We start from the raw sequence: 16,304 nt of genomic DNA, 5'->3' as shown, positions 1-16,304 counted from the left end.
TATTATATTATATTATAATGAATATATCTTACTTTTAGTTCCTTCTCAAGTCTATCTACTTCAGCTCCTAAAGTATCAATAATGTTTTCTCCATGTTTAAGCATAAAGGTCTCTAGGTCTTCAGGAGTTTTTACTTCTTGAATTTCCTATAAAGAAAACGATAGCAGAAAAACAAAAACCAAAATTTTTATAAAATCATAGTAATATGTTGATGATTTCTTTAAAAAAGTTATAACACCATTAAGTTTAATGAAAAATAAAAAACTTTTTCAAGCCAGCCCTGCTCAGTTGGTTGGAGTGACGTCACATATACTAAAAGGTTGTGGTTTCGATCCCGGGTCAGGGAGCTTACGAGAAGGCAACCATTGATGTTTCCGGCTCATATCAATGTTTCTGTCTCTGTCTCTGTCTCTCTGTCTTTCTCCCCTCTTGCCTCTCTCTCTAAAAATCAATAATCATGTCCTCAGGTGAGGATTAAAAAAATAAAAGACAACTTTCAAGCCACAGGCAATAAACAATCTATTTCTGAGAAACTTATGTTCAAGAAAAATTGAGTAAAATGCCACATTAAGGTAGCATAGAAATTAGTGGTAAAAAAAACAAAACAAAACAAAAACAACACTATTCAATAAATAGTGCCAGGGCAATTATTTTTCTATAAAGAAAATATTAAATCTCTACCTCAGACCGTTAAACAAAACAAAAACAATTCTAAGTAGATTAAAAACCTAAGAGTAAAAATCAAACCGTAAAACTTTTAGAGCAGCGGTTCTCAACCTGTGGGTCGAGACCCCTTTGGGGGTCAAACGACCCTTTCACAGGGGTCGCCTAAGACCATCAGAAAACACATATATAATTACATATTGTTTTTGTGATTAATCACTATGCTTTAATTATGTTCAATTTGTAACAATGAAAATACATCCTACATATCAGATATTTACATTACGATTCATAACAGTAGCAAAATTACAGTTATGAAGTAGCAACGAAAATAATTTTATGGTTGGGGGTCACCACAACATGAGGAACTGTATTAAAGGGCCGCGGCATTAGGAAGGTTGAGAACCACTGTTTTAGAGAATAAAAAAAGTATGTTTATGATAATGGGATAAGAAGGATTACTTGGGCAAGATTATAAAACAGGCAGAGAAGAAGATTATAAGTTTGACATTGAAATTAAAAACCACATTAAGTCTTTTGTACAACGAAGTGGTAAATCACAAACTAGAAAAAGATATTTGCATATACTCAACTGAGAAAGAATTAGAATCAAGCATATTAAAAATAAAATGTTTACAAATCTGTCAGAATAAGAGAAATTAACTAAAAAAAGAAACAAGTAGAGGGAATCACAATGATCAATGAATTTCAATGTTTATTAACTTCACAACTACCAGGGAAATAGAAATTAAAAACAAGATACCATTTCACACCTACCATAATGACAAAAATTTCAAAACACTGACAATACAATCTAGTAAGAATGTGAAAAAACAAATTTGATAAACTAAGGGTGGAAATTAAATTGACCCACTTTGGAGAAAAGTTTGCCAATATCTAGAGAAGTTGAAGATATGTTCACCCAAAGGCCCACCTACTTTAAATTTAGCTATATATTACCCTAAAGAAATTCTTATACATGTGAACAAGGAAACATGTATGAGAATATCAATAAAGCACTGTTTCTAATAGCTTAACATGAGAAACAATATAAATGTCCACTAGAGACTGGGTAAATAAATTTCAGATATTCATATAATGGAATATTACACAGCAGGCCAATGCTCTATCCCCTGAGCCAAACCAGTTAGAGCATCTTTTAAACTACTCTTAATAAAAGAAACAATGGATTCTGGAGGCATAGAGCACTAAATTCATGTGACTCCTTATATGGCTCTCCAATTTTGGGCAAGTTACTTAATCTTGCTGTGTCTTTATTTGCCTATATATAAAAATGAAAATATAATTTCTTTTGTTTAAACTTTATTTTTTGTTAATCCTCACCTCAGGATATTTTTTCTGTTAATTTTTAGAGAGTGGAAGAATGGCGGGGGGGAGGGGGGGGCGCGGAGAGACATCAATGTGACAGAGACACTTCGATCGGTTGCCTCCTGCACACACCTGATCACTGGGACCAGGGGATTAAACCTGCAACCCAGGTACATGCCCTTGATGGGAAATTGAACCACTGAGCAACACCAGCCAGGACAAAAATATTATTTCTTTACCTCACAGGGTTGTTAAAAGTATATTAGGTAATGTACATAAAACTAGAGGCCCGGTGCACGAAAATTCGTGCATGGGGGGGGGTCCCTCAGCCCAGCCTGCCCCCCTCACAGTCCGGGAGCCCTCAGGGGATGTCCTACTGACGGCTTCTCTGCGGGAGGCGACCGGGCAGATCAGGGGAAGGCACTGCCCCCATCACCCCGCTGCTGCTGCCACTGCCGGCCGCCACAGCTGCCAAGGTGTTTTCATCAACATGGACTCCAGTCCCTTCACCACAAAAAAATGACAACTTCTTTAGGCATTTTCAAGATATCTTTTTCATAGGATATCACATTTCTTTCTTTCTTTTTTCATCCTCACCTGAGGATATTTTTCCATTGATTTTTAGAGAGCGTGGAAGAGAGAGGGAAAGACAGAGAGAAACATCAATGTGAGAGGGACAGAGAGAAACATCTATGTGAGAGGGACACCTCGATTGGTAGCCTCCTGCATGAGCCCTGACCTGGGCCCCCTTGGCCGTGGAGGCTGCGGGCAGGCCCAGCCTCTTCTCTCCAGGCAGCGGCCTGTGCCATCCGTGGCTTGCCTCACTGCGCAGCAGTCCCTTCCCACCCACCTGCGTGCGCAGCCTCCTCCTGAGTGGTCGTGACTGTTATGGCGTCCCAGCTAATTTGCATATTACCCCTTTATATATATAGATGCCTGGCAAGCACTTTATACGTTTGCACTTCTCTCTCCTCTAGTCCACTTTATAGTAAATAAAAGGATCTCTGTCAAATTTTGAAACCCTAACAAGTTAAAAGCTAAAGTGACTTTATGAGCTATAAAAATAAGTTTTATTTTAGCCCTGGCCAATGTAGCTCAGTTTATCAGGCGTCATCTGTGCACTGAAAGGCTGCTGGTTTGATTCGTGTTCAGGGCACATGCCCAGGTTGCAGGCTCAATCCCCATAGGAGGTGTGCAGGAGGCAGCCCATCAGTGTTTCGCTCTCACATCAATGTTTCTCTCTCTGTCTCTCTCTCTCTGTCCCTCTCTTGTTTTCTCTCTCAAAAAACCTTTTTTAAAAGATTTATTTCATTTACTTAAAAAGTAACTTTTTAAACCATTGGCTTTATAAGAAAACAATAAATACATACACTTACCTGTAGCATCTGGTCAAAATCTTGTTTTTCCAAATATGATCTTGTAACAACTCGTCCATCAAAATCTACTTCTGCCTTAAATCTTACTTTACCTAGTCCCAAATCTGTGGCTTTAACATCATGAATTGCCCTGCAATCAATAACAATGGTTACAAATGGTTACACGTATATACATTTTAATGGCACACAGTCTAGAATTATTTTTCCACCAGTGATGAAAATGGACTAAGATGGCTTTCAGAGTGTTTACCATTAAGTGCCATCTATCATTTTCCAAACAAACGTCCATTTAGCTATTTTTACATAATGCCAAAGGTGTAAACTTAATAAACATTATTTAATGATATTCTGTATATAAATTATAAAGTTGATAGATTTTTAATAACCAACTCTAAATTACTTTTCTATAATCTGGTCATTCTATCTCATAGTCCCTTTTTTCTTTTTTAAATAGCTTTTTAAAAATATATATATACTTTTATTGATTTCAGAGACAAAGGGAGAGGGAGAGAGAGAATCATTGATTGGCTGCCTCCTGCATGGCCCCTACTGGGGATCGAGCCCGCAACCCGGGCATGTGCCTTGACAGGAATCGAACCTGGGACCGTCAGTCCGCAGGCCAACGATCTGAGCCAAACCAGCTAGGGCTAAATAACTTCAAGTTTTCAAACAATGCTCTAAAGTACTCTATTAGAATAGCTTAGTAATAACTACCTAATGAAACAGATGTAACAAACTGAGTCAACACATACGTAAAATGCCTAAAGTTACCAATTCCATGGCAAACATTTATTGAATGGCTTTTACAAAGTAGGTACGATGGTATCTTTATTTTACAGATGATAAAACAGCCCCACAGAGGCACATGTGACTTGTTCAAGGTAATTCAACTAGTCAAGAGCAGAGCGAGGACTCACCCATATCTTCAGATAGCCAAACCCAGTAGTCTTTCCAGTATACCATTTTGCCTCCCAGAAAGAGAAGCTCAAACATAACTGTGTTTCATCCTTTCTGCCCTTACCCTCTGGAATCAATCTTCCCCCCCAAAAAAACTATTGAGAAATTATTTTCTTTCTATGATAATCACTATAACATCTATATAGGATATATAAGCGAATAAGAAAACACTGTGAATCCTAGGGACAGAGAGAGCTATTGGGAAAACAAGTCTAAATGAGATTACAAGTACTCTTAAAACATTTGACTCTAATTTGAGTAATCTTGAGCAAGTTACTAAATACTGAGTCTGAAATTCTTATCTATATAAAGAAACATATTTATTAACTATCTAGGATAAAAATAAGAATAATTAATATTACCCTGGCTGGTGTGGCTCAGTTTGTTGGGTGTCATCCCATGCATCGAAAGGTTGCCTATTCAATTCCCGGTCAAGGGCACATGCCTGGGTTTTAGGCTCAATCCCTGGTAGGGGGTGTGCAGGAGACAGCCAATCGATGTTTCTTTCACTGTCATATTGATATTTCTCTTTCCCACTCCCTTCCTCTCTCTCTAAAAATCAATAAATTATTCTTTTAAAAAAGGAATTAATATTGATAAAGTTATATGTTTCCAAGTTGAAATAAAACTTATCCAGATTGTCAAGAGGCTATACAATTTATTCTTTTTAAAAAGGCATATCTACCTCAGTCCTTACAAAATATTAATAAATTTGATTATTTGGCTAATACATGAGTAGCAGCTAATGAAAATATTCTAATACACACTTTCCTTGTGTTCTTATATAAAACTAAGCTGTCATAGGTAGTATCTGTCATGGCTCCATATGATCCCTGCCTCCTGTTTTAAAGCCCTTGTACAAGCCTCTCTTCTTGAATGTGAGCTAGACCTAGTGATTTGCTCCTATCCAACAGAGCATGGCAAAGTGATGAGATGTCATTTCATCACTTTTATCTTGTTTACCCTCAGTCTCTATTGCCTTCTCAGCTTGTATACTTTGATTAAGCAAGCTGCCATGTTGGAGAAGACCACATGGCAAAACAATTAATCTTATCAATAACTGAGTAAGCTTAGAAGCAGATCCATCCCCAGAAGATGACTATTGACCCAGCTAACACCTTAATGACAGTCTGAGAAATCCTGAAGTAGAGGACCTAGGTAAACCATGGCCAGATTCCTGACCCACAGAAACTGTGAGGTAATAAATGTTGTTTTAAGTCACTGAATTTTGTCACATAGCAATAGATAACTAATACATTATCTAAAAACTGTATAGACTTTCTGGATTACCAACATTTATTTTTTCCAACAATTTAATATACAGATCTTCACTCTTGCAGAAAAGTTCAAATTTGCCAGTCAGTCTTTCCACTTATAGCTCTTTTTTTACACTTTAATTATAAATATATGCGAAATTATAAACATATAAGTACCTAACAGCAAGGTACTAAAATACATAAAGCAATAACTGACAGAAATAAAAGGAGAAATAGGCAATTCAACAATAATAGCCGGAGTCTTCTAATATCCTACTTGCAGTAATGGAAAGAATACTAGGTGTACCAGTTAATAATGTAGATTTTTTTTCAATAGATGGAGTTACACATATGTTGATATATATGCGATTTGATGTGTATGCTATTTTGTTGTATTGACAGCAAACTTTAAAACTTCATATGTCAAATTTGCTGAAGGTGTTAACATCATAGATATTTTTACACTTAAAAATGTCAAATTTCATGCCAAAAAAAGAGCATTTGCGGGAAGTTTTAATTCATTACTTTATTTTGAAGAAATAGTTATCGTATACTTCGGGAAGCTTATGGTGAACATGCTCCATTTCAAGATACTTGTGAACGCTGGCTTAAATACTTTAAAAGTGATGATTTCTATGTGAAAGACAAAGAACATCCAGGTCAACCGAAAAAGTTTGAAGACCAACAATTACAAGCATTATTGGATGAAGATGTGTGTCAAACTCAAAAACAACTTGCAGAAAGAGTAATTGTTACTCAGCAAACAATTTCCGATCATTTACAAGCAATGGGAAAGATTTTAAAGGAAGGGAAATGGGTGCCACATCAACTGAACGAAAGACAAATGGAAAACCGAAAAGTCATCAGTAAAATGTTGCTTCAACAGCATGAAAGAAAGTCTTTTTTGCATTGAATTGTGACTGGCGATGAAAAGTGGATTTATTTTGAGAGTCCCAAATGCACAAAATCCTGGGTTGATCCAGGTCAACCATCAACATCGACTACAAATCGCTTCGGAAAGAAGACAATACTGTGCGTTTGGTGGGATCAGGTGTATTATGAGCTTTTAAAACCAGGTGAAACTGTTAATACTGATCGCTACCGACAACAAATAATCAATTTGAACCACGCTTTGATCGTGAAACGACCAGAACGTGCCAGAAGACACGGCAAAGTAATTTTGCTTCATGATGACGCACCATCACAATGGCACACGCACTTTCTGAGCAGCACTTCAAAACATACGAAGAAGTGGAAAATTGGGTATCTGAATGGTTTGCCTCAAAACAAGAAAAGTTCTATTGGGACGGTATCCACAAATTACCTGGAAGATGGGGGGAATGTGTAGCTAGCGATGGACATTACTTTGAATAAAGCACTTTTGATGTTTCTCTTGAAATTATCGTGTTTTCTTTGATTACAAAATCCGCCATTATTAACCGGTACACCTAGTAACTAGACAATAAGATTAACTGGAAAATAGAAGACTTAAACACTATAAATGAATTAACTTTAACAGACATCTATACAACATTATCCAAGATAGAGCATATGCTACGTCATAAAACAAACCAGTAAATTTAAAGAACATGTTCTCAGACCAAAATGAAATAAAGTAAGAAATCAATAACACACAGACATTTGGGAAACTCACAAATACATGGAAATTAAGACACTTATAAATCACCAATGCTAAAGAAGAAATCAAAAGTGAGATTACAAAATTATTTGAAATGAATAAAAATGAAGCCACAAAATACCAAAATTTATAGGATGCAGCAAAAGTAGAGCGTGGAGGGAAATTTATAACTGTAAAAGCTTATGTTAAGAAGAAAGATAGCAAATCAAAACTTAACCTATCATGGTAAGAAATTTGGAAAAAGAGCAAACTAAACCTAAAGCAAGCAGAAAAAAGAAAATAATATAGATTAGAGCAAAAATTCATGAAATAGAAAATAGAAAAATAACAGAAAATGAATTCAACCAAAAGATGGTTTTCTAAAAAGATCAACAAATTGACAAACCTTTAGTTAGACCAACCAAGAAAAATGAGAGAATACTCAAATTACTAGAATCAGCATTGAAAGGAGAGACATTGCTACTAAAGCTAAAGAAATAAAAGAACTACAAATAAATACTATGAACTGTTTTTAGATAACTCAGAAGTAGTGGACAAATTCTTAGACACAAAGTACCAGAACTGACTCAAGAAGAAAAAGACAATCTGAAGAGATGTATAAAAAGTAGAGATAGGATTAGTAATAAAAAAAACTAGTCACACAGAAAAGCCCATGCCCAGATGGCATCACTGCTGAATTCTACCGAACATTTAAAGAAGAAATACTACCAATTCTCCACAAACTCTTCCAAAGAATATAAGAAAAGGAAACATTCCCTAACTTATTCTATAAGGTATTACCTTGATACCAAAATCAAAGATATCACAAGGAAAAGACATTACTATGGATTTTCTTACATTAAGTTACTAAGCCTAATCCTTACTTTAAGAATGCTCAACTTCTTTTTTTAAATATATTTTTATTGATTTCAGAGAGGAAGGGAGAGGGAGAGAGAGATTGAAACATCAATGATGAGAGTGACTTTGGGTGGTGGGCACATGGCCTACATACAGATTTTGTAAATGAGTAATCCACACATGTAACCTACGTTCATAGAAACTAATGTCACCCCAAAAAAATTTAAAATAATGAAGAAAAAAACACACATCAATGATGAGAGACAATCATTGATTGCTTGCCTCCTGCATGCCCCCTACTGGGGATCGAGCCCACAACCCAAGCATGTGCCCTTGACCGGAATTGAACCTGGGACCCTTCAGTCCACAGAATGCTCAACTTCTGCTCTAGCTGGTTTGGCTCAGTGGATAGTGTTGGCACGAGGACTGAAGGGTCCCAGGTTCATTCCAGGTCAAGGGCACGTTCCTTGGTTCAGGCTTGATCCCCAGCCCCAGTCAAGGTGCTTGCAGGAGGCAATCAAGGGAGTGTCACTCTCACATTGATGTTTCTTTCTCTCTTTCTCTCCCCCTCCCTTCCAACTCTCTCTAAAAAATCAATGAAAAAATAGCTTCAGGTGAGGATTAACAACAACAAAAAGAATGCCCAATTTCTAATCTTGATCCATCTAGGTAACTATTTTTCAAGATTAAACATACAGGGCTCAATCACTCATTTGTTTTACCAATTCAGGCATATAGGCCATTCTTAAAAGATTTAACTCAAAGAGTTTAATTATAACCCAGAAGAAAAATACACTCTTATTTTAAAGTTTAAAATTGGGATTTTAAAGGATTGTTCCTTCCACTTCACTCTGAAACCACACTGCTGCTGAATTTCACTGAAAAATACTATTAGAACTCTGTATCTCACTCTAGCTAGTTTGGCTCAGGCGATAGAGTGTTGGCCTGAAGACTGAAGGGTCCCAAGACTGATTCCGGTCAAGGGCACATGCCCAGGTTGTGGACTCGATCCCCAGTAGGGGGCATGCAGGAGGCAGCTGATCAATTATTCTCTCTCATCATTGATGTTTCTATCTCTCTCTCCCTCTCCCTTCCTCTCTGAAATCAATTAAAAATATATTTTTTTAAAAAATAGAATTCTAGCTGATTCTCTCCGGTCTTCTGTTCTTTATTCTTATACTAGTGGCCCGATGCACAAAAATTCGTGCAAAAGTAGGCCTTCCTTCCCCTGGCTGCTGGCACCAGCTTTCCTCTGGCACCCAGGACCCAGGCTTCCCTCCTCCGGCCGCCAGCAGGCATCCAGGACCCCGGGCCAGCTTCCCCTGGGCCGGCCACAAGCACCTGGGACCCCGGGCGGCTTTGCCCAGGCCCTGGCTTTGTTAGGAGAACATCCAGAATGATGTCCGGAAGACGTCCGGTCTGTCTGGTCTAATTAGCATATTACCCTTTTATTAGTATAGATAATTTAAAAGATATAGATTATAAGGAAAAACTTAAAATAAACTAAAACAATAAGTTTATTTTCAAAGGGAATATAAATTATTTTAAATTTGGTAATCATTTCCCCATGATTAAAAATCTTCTTAAATTTAGTATATTCAATTTATAATACAAATATAAGGCAAATATAAATATGAAAGATCCACCTAAGTGGTTCCACATTAAGGAGGCAACTACTTTGCAAACTTCTGTTCCTTATTCTAAAAATTAAAGGTACACAAAATTTAAAAGGAAACTTAAGGAGTTTCCTAAATGCTTTCACCTGCTAATTGTTGTAAGGTTGCAACTCTAAAAAGTAACAGATTAAAAAGTTCTGAAGGTTAGGAATCCAAAACCTCTTCTGGAAGTATTTACAAACCAAACATACCTATTTCTTAATGATTCTATAAACCTTAGCAGCAGCATAGGAATAAACTGACCTTACTGATGGGTCATTCTCCAGGAGTTCAGTAAGCCGCTGTACTTGTTCCGGCTGGATGGATCGCCCTAGCAGTGCTTCTGTGTTAGTGTAAATGAGGAATGCTGAGACAACACCTAATAAGGTGCCCACACCCAAAGAACCTAGGCTGTCATATAGTGGATTGCCTAAATAAAGCACATAAGAAGTCAGTAAATTAACATTTTCTATTATTTCAATGAACTTTAGTGAGCAAAGAACATAATCAATAAATCAAGGGACTTCAAATTCATTCTGATTCCTTTAATGACTTTCTCCTGATAGATTTATTTACCTTACTACAAAATGGGAATGATACAACTTGCTTCATATTACATGGGAGTATAATGGGGTTTAATTATTTAAGATCTGTTTTTTGCATCTGGCCATTATATGGGTGAGGCTTCAGAGCATTTTCAGATTAGAGAATTTATATACATACTAGAGGCCTGATGCACGAAATTCGTGCAAGGGCCTTGGCCCCGGCCCCTGCCCTCCGCCACCGTGATCGGGGGGCCCCACCTGCTGCGGCTTTGTCTGGAAGGAAGGACGTCTGGAAGGATGTCTGGTCTAATTAGCATATTATGCTTTTATTATTATAGATTAATAACATAATAAAGAGTCCATTTCTGTTAGCAGTATCAGTAGCACTTTTCCTATCCCAGGTTGACAAAATAATTATAAGATCAAAAACTGAAATAACAATTTTTGTGTCTTATTCCTACCAAGGTTCTATGAGAAAATTATAAAAGCCATACAAAAACTTATATGGGTCACTCCTTTATCATTCAACCAAGGGTGATACATAGCTAATACTATTCTGGTTACTAAAAAGAAAGTTTATACATTGCTGCTCTGGGTACGTTTGAGCAGTGGTTCTCAAAGTATAGTCCTTTGACCATCAGCATCAGCATCACTTGAGAACTTAGTAGAAATGAAAATTCTCAGGCCTTACCCTAGATCTTCCAAATCAAAAACTCTGGAGGTGGACTCTAGGATTCTGTGTCTTCCCAACCTCCAGGCAATTCTGATTCTAAAATTTGTTAGGGCTTAATTAATTCTCTTCCAAAACCAATGAGATGATTTATCATCTATAAATGTGTAGATTAATCTATATATTCTATATATACAAAAGCCTAAGAGACCATTACGACCGGTTGACTGAACGACCAGTTGCTATGACATGCACTGACCACCAGAGGGCAGATGCTCAATGCAGGAGCTTCCCCCTGGTGGTCAGTGCACTCCCACAGCCAACCTTCTGTGGCTGGCCAACCTCCCGTGGTCCCTCCCCCTGGCCGGGCGGCCCTGATCAGGGCTGGGTGAGACAGCCCCAATTGGCCCCAATCACTGGCTGGACCGAGGGACCCCCCACCCGTGCACGAATTCATCCACCGGGCCTCTAGTATTTATATAACAGACATCAATTAAATATTACAGCACATGGCTTTTATAATTAAAGAAATCTTTTTATTCTAAAGATAAAATGTCAATATTAAATTTAAGTCTCTTAATGCTTGATAAAACATATTTTACTAAAAAACTGAATTTACATACTAGTTTTACTAATATTTAGTCAAAAATATAACACTGAAAAATAAACTGACTTATCTGTACTAAAGTCTTAAAAATGATCCACTTGTGAATACAGACAGTATAATGTACTAGGAGGCATATAATTATAGAGTTTGAAATAAAATATATTGCATTGCACTTTAGAAATCCAAATGCCATCATTTTTATTTAAAAATATATGTATATAAATAATCCTACAGAAGTCACAGAAATATTAGCTAAAAATATTTTTTTATTTATTGGCATGTTATTTAAATTTAAATGCATTAATTTAACTAAAATTTAATTCATGTGAATACTCTTAAAACAAAAATTTTATGTTTGATTTGACTGGTTAACATTATAATATAAAAGAAAATAATGTATTAAAAGTTTATTTACTTGTCAAATCACACTTTTCTTAAGCCTGAAATTTTGCTAAGTAATGATTTATGTCTAAAATGATAAAGTTAACCAGAAAAACAATAAAACTTATAGAAATATTCTGGATCACAGTGAACATTAAACAATGCTGGTTCAGACTTAAAATGTATATTCAAAATGAGAAAGACCTGTTCATATTTTAGAGTATTTTAAAAACACTGCAGAACTATGAGAGCTTATCACCTCAAATTATTTAAATATGCAAAAACAAATGGGTAAGAATGGAAGGAGTTCCATTCCAAGGCTCGGAAATTTGAGCCTTTGCATACTAAATGATTCTGATTTACATTCTGTCTTCTGATTCATCTGTATTGTACTGGCCTTTAAAACACTTAACTAGCTACCGAAATGAGGGTAGAACCAACTTGAGAGTCAAGGAAATACGAAAGCAATAGTACTGATCATTGGGACTAACAGTGCAAAAGACAAATTAACAACAGCCACAATATATATTTACTTAGCGCTCTAGAGTTTATTGAAGTTCTCTCTTGCATTTATATTAATAAACTTGTGAGGTCACTAGGACAAATATCAATACTTCTATACGCAAAGAATAATGGTGTAACTTATGGTAAAGAATAATTGCGTAATTCATTAAGTCACAATTAGAAAGGTTTAGAGCAGGGGTCCTCAAACTTTTTAAACAGGGGGCCAGTTCACTGTCCCTCAGACCGTTGGAGGGCCGGACTATAGTTTAAAAAAAAACTATGAACAAATTCCTATGCACACTGCACATATCTTATTTTGAAGTAAAAAAACAAAACTGGAACAAATACAATATTTGTATTTGCATGTGGCCCGCGGGCCGTTGTTTGAGGACCCCTGGTTTAGAGTATTACAGAAATGCTCTATTAACAGCCTTCTTTATTTCTAAGAGAACTATTTAACTCAGAGAAATTTTACACTTTTACTGACCAAACGTTTTATACAAATAAGTTAATAAGTTAGGGTAGTATAAAATTAGCATCTAACAATCTATCGGTTTAAAATTATTCAATGATGTAAAAGAAAATTTCCACGTAGGATTATTTAAGTAGTACAAATAAATCACCTGTAATATAAGGAATATTTACCTGTTATAGAAGTAAGGCCCATACAAGTGGCTGCTATTGTCACTCCCAAGACTGCTGCAGTATCCTCCAACAATATAACATTTGTACTAGGATCACGACTTTCCATTACTTAATCATTGGGGAGAGATAAAAAAGAAACTTTCTGAAATCTCGATACTCTCAGATAACATTTTAATAAGTATTCATTAAAAATGTATGAGATCCTGATTTTAAAAACACTGCTCAGAGCAAACAATTTCTTGGCTTACATGTTCAAATTGCTTTTTTTTTTTAAAGTTATATAAGCATATACATAAATACTGTAATTTACTTAAGTTAAATGCAAATATAAAGTATTCATGTTCAATTTACATTACATTTCTCTTTTTAAATGAACTGATACATATATAAGAGCCACACATAGGGAAGACACTGAGATATATTTTGTACATATCTATAAGGAACAAAGCAATAGTACTAGGCAATTTTAAGCAAATAATGGAGATAAAATACACCTGGTTTCTAAAGCACATACCATACTTGTAAAATGACATTCCTTTGGCCGCAGCACTCCTACGAAGTTCATTTACAGCAACAAGAAGTGTTGCTGAAAGAAAAGCATTCATATCAGCAAGGAAGAAACTTCATGCCTCTCAACTTTAAAGATGGTATCTCAAAAGATAAATAAATATGTATAACACTTTAATGCCATGATTGGAATTAAGAAAAAGTTCTGTATTAACTAGTCATTATCAAGGACCCAATTAATCATCACAACATAATGAATCCCATATTTCAAAACCATAGTAATTTAAATATCACTACCACAATAACAGCCGTAATTTATTGGACAGTTACTATTTGGCAGGCACCACACTAAGTAAGCATAGTCATTCTTGATCCTCCCAACCTTTTGAGGCAGGTAGTATTATCACCATTTTATAGACAAAGATGAACAAAATAGTATGCATAGAAAGTGACAGTGTTTCAGAAGTGAACATACTATGAGTAAAGCAGTGAATTAGGCAGTTTCATACATGATAGTAGCACTTCTCTGTCATAATACTGCTATAGCTGAAACTTTCAGAAACTTTGACCTATTTGTATTACAAAAAATGACAGCCTTCTTTGATTAACATACTAAAACCTCCTTTTTTTTGGAACTCCGTATATAGTTATATTTTTATATTCCATTTCAAATGTTCTGAGTTTTATATGACTAGAGGTCCTGTGCACAGATTCGTGCACTGGTGGGGGCATGGCCTGCGGGGATGGGCCTGCTGTGGGAGCACCGCTCATCCCAGTCAGCCAAGTGGCTGTGGACCCGCCCTCTGAGCAGCTGCTGAATGAGGAAATTAGTCTGAGGTGGTATTTCAGGGTAATGTCCTGGGTAAAGGCATGTTCTGTGTCCTGGAGGAACCTGGCAGAGAGCTTTGCACCCCAAAGACACTCGGTGAATGTCCTTGATGTATGATGCCAGGTCAGAGTCACCATTGGGATGTTCAGGGCAGCTGTGCTCCAGGATCCTCAGCCATCAGGACAGCCTCCCGGGGGGTCCACAGTCACGTCCCCTCTTGCACTCCGCCTATGCCAGTTCCCCGTGCTCTTTCTAGAACACACCTTAGAGGGCCTGCATCAGCTGGTGGGGTCAGGCCAGAGTCTGGATTCTCTCAGGTATTTGATAGGTGTGGAGATTCGGACTCACCCTGGGCCTGCTAGAGGCTGCATCCTGGTCAGTCGAGCGCACTAACCACCAGGGGGCAGCTCCTGCGTTGAGTGTCTGCGCCCCTTGGTGGTCACTGCGCATCATAACAACTGGTCGACAGTCGTTCTGGTCATTCCACCGTTTGGTTGCTGGGCTTTTGTATATATAGACTAGAGGCCTGGTGCACGAAATTCATACACTCGGGGTCCAGGAACCCTTGGGGGATGTCTGACTGATAGCTTAGGCCCACTCCCCTAAGCCAGCAGTTGGACAGCTGGCAGTGTCTGCTCCTGGTGGTCACTGCTTAGGCCCACTCCCCTAAGCCAGCAGTGTCTGCCCCTGGTGGTCACTGCGCATCACAGTGACCAGTTGTTCCACCTTTCGGTCAATTTGCATATTAGCCTTTTATTATATAGGAGGATACTCTAGAAGAAATAGCTTTTCTGTTGCCCCCACCCTTTACAGAAACAGCTACAATACATCATATAGAGTTTACTCCTTAAAAGTAGACAAAGCTTAGATTCCTATTCCCAGTTTTTTTAATGAACTACTAAATATATTTTACCAAATTAAGAATAAAGAAATACTATGACAGTACATACCTCCTTCAGATAACAAGGATCCTGCTAAAATACAATATGCCTGAAAAATAAATATTAAAATAAAGCATAAATGAATATTTCACTAAAAATCACAATTGTTCATACACAAAGTTTGTAATATTTCAAACGAAAACATGAATTTGAATTCAAGCCAGATAAGGATCTTGATGGGAAATAGTTCAAATGAGGAAAATGAGATAGGTGGTATCTTCATATGAGAAAACAGATAGAAGCTTAAAAATGTTATGGTCATCTCATTTTGTAATAATTAGAAGAGTGATATATATATTACTAGAGGCCTGATGCATGAAATTCGTGCATGGGTAGGGTCCCTAGGCCTGACTGGCGATCAGGGCTGATCTGCGGGGCGATCGGCAGGATGATCGGGGGGCCCCCGCTTGCACCCGCCTTGGCCGGCCTGGCGCTGCCCGCTCACTGGCTCCACCCCCCCACCACTGCCGCTGGTAGCCTCCCTCTGTGGTGCCAGGTTACCTCCCTCTGTGGGTCACCACCCTCTGTGATTGGGGGGGTAGCACCAGCCCGCACCCTCTGCAGGAGGCGACTGGCAGGGTGATCAGGGGGCAGCGCCGGCCCGCTTGCCAGCCACCCCCGACCCCCATCACCTCCCTCTGCGGGGCAACCGGTGGGGTGATTGGGGGGCCCCTGCTGACACCCGCCTTGGCTGGCCTGGGGCCTGCAGGCTAGGGGCAGCTCCAGCATTGAGCGTCTGCCCCTGGTGGTCAATGCACATCATAGCAACCGGTCATTCCACTGGTCATTCTGCTGTTCGATTTGCATATTAGGCTTTTATTATATAGGACTGGAGACCCATTGCATGAATTCGTGCACAGGTGGGGTCCCTTGGCCTGGCCGGCACTATTGGGGGGCTGGCTGGTGGGAGGGGAGGGACCCCGGGAAGTTGGCCGGCTGGCCCCCCGATCGGGGCCATCCGGC

At 38.0% G+C, this 16,304-nt stretch overlaps 1 protein-coding gene across 1 annotated transcript in view; it reads right to left on the bottom strand.

The window, feature by feature from the left end:
* SLC30A9 (solute carrier family 30 (zinc transporter), member 9) overlaps window positions 1-16,304 on the bottom strand; it is a 74,397-nt gene that overhangs the window by 18,041 nt on the left and 40,052 nt on the right. Inside the window, exons 12-17 of the mRNA XM_014548711.1 lie at window positions 15,351-15,390; window positions 13,579-13,650; window positions 13,065-13,172; window positions 9,977-10,142; window positions 3,369-3,498; window positions 33-146 (exon numbers count right to left, since the gene is read on the bottom strand). Coding sequence (XP_014404197.1) covers window positions 33-146; window positions 3,369-3,498; window positions 9,977-10,142; window positions 13,065-13,172; window positions 13,579-13,650; window positions 15,351-15,390 — 630 coding nt within the window. The remainder of the gene's footprint in view (window positions 1-32; window positions 147-3,368; window positions 3,499-9,976; window positions 10,143-13,064; window positions 13,173-13,578; window positions 13,651-15,350; window positions 15,391-16,304) is intronic.

This window comes from Myotis brandtii, unplaced genomic scaffold (assembly GCF_000412655.1).
Source record: "Myotis brandtii unplaced genomic scaffold, ASM41265v1 scaffold520, whole genome shotgun sequence".
Taxonomy (NCBI): Eukaryota; Metazoa; Chordata; class Mammalia; order Chiroptera; family Vespertilionidae; genus Myotis; species Myotis brandtii.
Note: the sequence above shows the minus strand (reverse complement) of the source record. Positions and strands in the feature narration are given on the sequence as shown.